This window comes from Camelina sativa, chromosome 18 (assembly GCF_000633955.1).
Source record: "Camelina sativa cultivar DH55 chromosome 18, Cs, whole genome shotgun sequence".
Lineage (NCBI taxonomy): Eukaryota > Viridiplantae > Streptophyta > Magnoliopsida > Brassicales > Brassicaceae > Camelina > Camelina sativa.
Genome location: NC_025702.1, coordinates 3,339,671 through 3,341,063, shown reverse-complemented (window position 1 = coordinate 3,341,063; position 1,393 = coordinate 3,339,671). Strand labels below are relative to the sequence as shown.

Here is a 1,393-nt window from a genome sequence, read left to right as displayed (position 1 = left end):
GAAAGTATAATCGCTTGAAAATCACATTTTTTTCTTCTTATGATACAGAAAAATATATTATTATTTACACTCACTGAAATATTATTACATTCCATAAAAATTGAAAGTTAAATGTTGAAGTATTTACGCCCACTTAGCTAGGACTGACATTCCACCACAACCGAGCAAAGCTGCCCCGAAGCAATTAAGCTGAAGCTTGACGCTTCCTTGGAGCATAGATCCCATAAACTCTGCGGCTAGAAGATCAACAAGTGCCATGTAAATTAGCAACCCTGCTGAACATGCATTGAGCAGTCCGACCGTGATTAAGGCTGTTGGACTGTTGTCTTTGTAAACGCTCGACAAGGCTATACCAAGAGCGATTCCAAACGGTGTTGTAACCGCAAAGAAGAAGGCCATCAAAAATTTCTTCGCATTTGTATACTCTGCCTGTTCAAAAAATAATAGTTTGTATTCCTCAGAATGTTATATGTTTCTATTATCGTTGGATACCTTTTATTGAAAATATTATTAAACAAAGGTTACAAATTCACATAAAATTTTAAATTACTATTTTTTAATCTATATGTTTATGGTGTTAGTTGCTATTATTTTTGAAAATAATATATGTGCATATTAGTTTTGATCCTCATTTAATTTTTACATTGGGGCTTAAGGCTTTTACGATTTGTTTAGTATTGTTTCAGACCAGATATCATAAAAGATTGTAATATAAAAAAAAATTGTACCTGGAGGATGCAACCACCGAGACCCATGCCTTCGAACATCTGATGAAAGCAAAGAGCTGCAATAAGACCTTTAATGGTGCATGTGTCGTTGGTTGCACCTAGGGATAGTCCAATGACCACTGAGTGAACTATTATCCCAAGCTCCAACACCTAATTTTACACGTGAATTTTTTAAGATGTAAATTAAATATTCAAAATTTATAGTACTTTCCATATGTTAAAGCAAGAGCTAAATTAGCTCGTAATGAAAAACTAACCATGGCGATAACTCGGTACCGCAATAGTTGTTTTGAGCATGTAGAGCTAGTTTCTTTAGTTGTTAGAGGCAAATGATCGATTTGAATAATCATCGGAGTAGTCCTTTCTTCACTGTCGTCAGCGACAGCTTTCTTGGTGTAGAGACTTGTAGCAATAGAGTCAATAGCGAGAGTTACAAGACCGGACAACATAGCGACAAAGCCCGTGAAGGGAAACTTGTGCCATGGGTTGTCTTCAAGACATGGAGAGGACAACATCTCGAAAGAATCGGGCAAAACGTGCATGAAACCAGTTCCTAGGATGATTCCGGATGCAAAACACTTGATGATCATAAAGATTTTACCACCTGGATGCAGGAAAGTGACATATCGGCTAAAGAGAGGAGCTGTCACTCCGATCATACTTGT

The 1,393-nt window shown here is 36.8% G+C and overlaps 1 protein-coding gene across 1 annotated transcript in view; it reads right to left on the bottom strand.

Annotated features, from left to right (window-relative positions):
- Positions 76-1,393, bottom strand: part of LOC104760426 (probable zinc transporter 8) — a 2,356-nt gene continuing 1,038 nt past the window's right edge. Inside the window, exons 2-4 of the mRNA XM_010483350.1 lie at positions 986-1,332; positions 729-878; positions 76-429 (exon numbers count right to left, since the gene is read on the bottom strand). Coding sequence (XP_010481652.1) covers positions 124-429; positions 729-878; positions 986-1,332 — 803 coding nt within the window. The 3' untranslated portion in view covers positions 76-123. The remainder of the gene's footprint in view (positions 430-728; positions 879-985; positions 1,333-1,393) is intronic.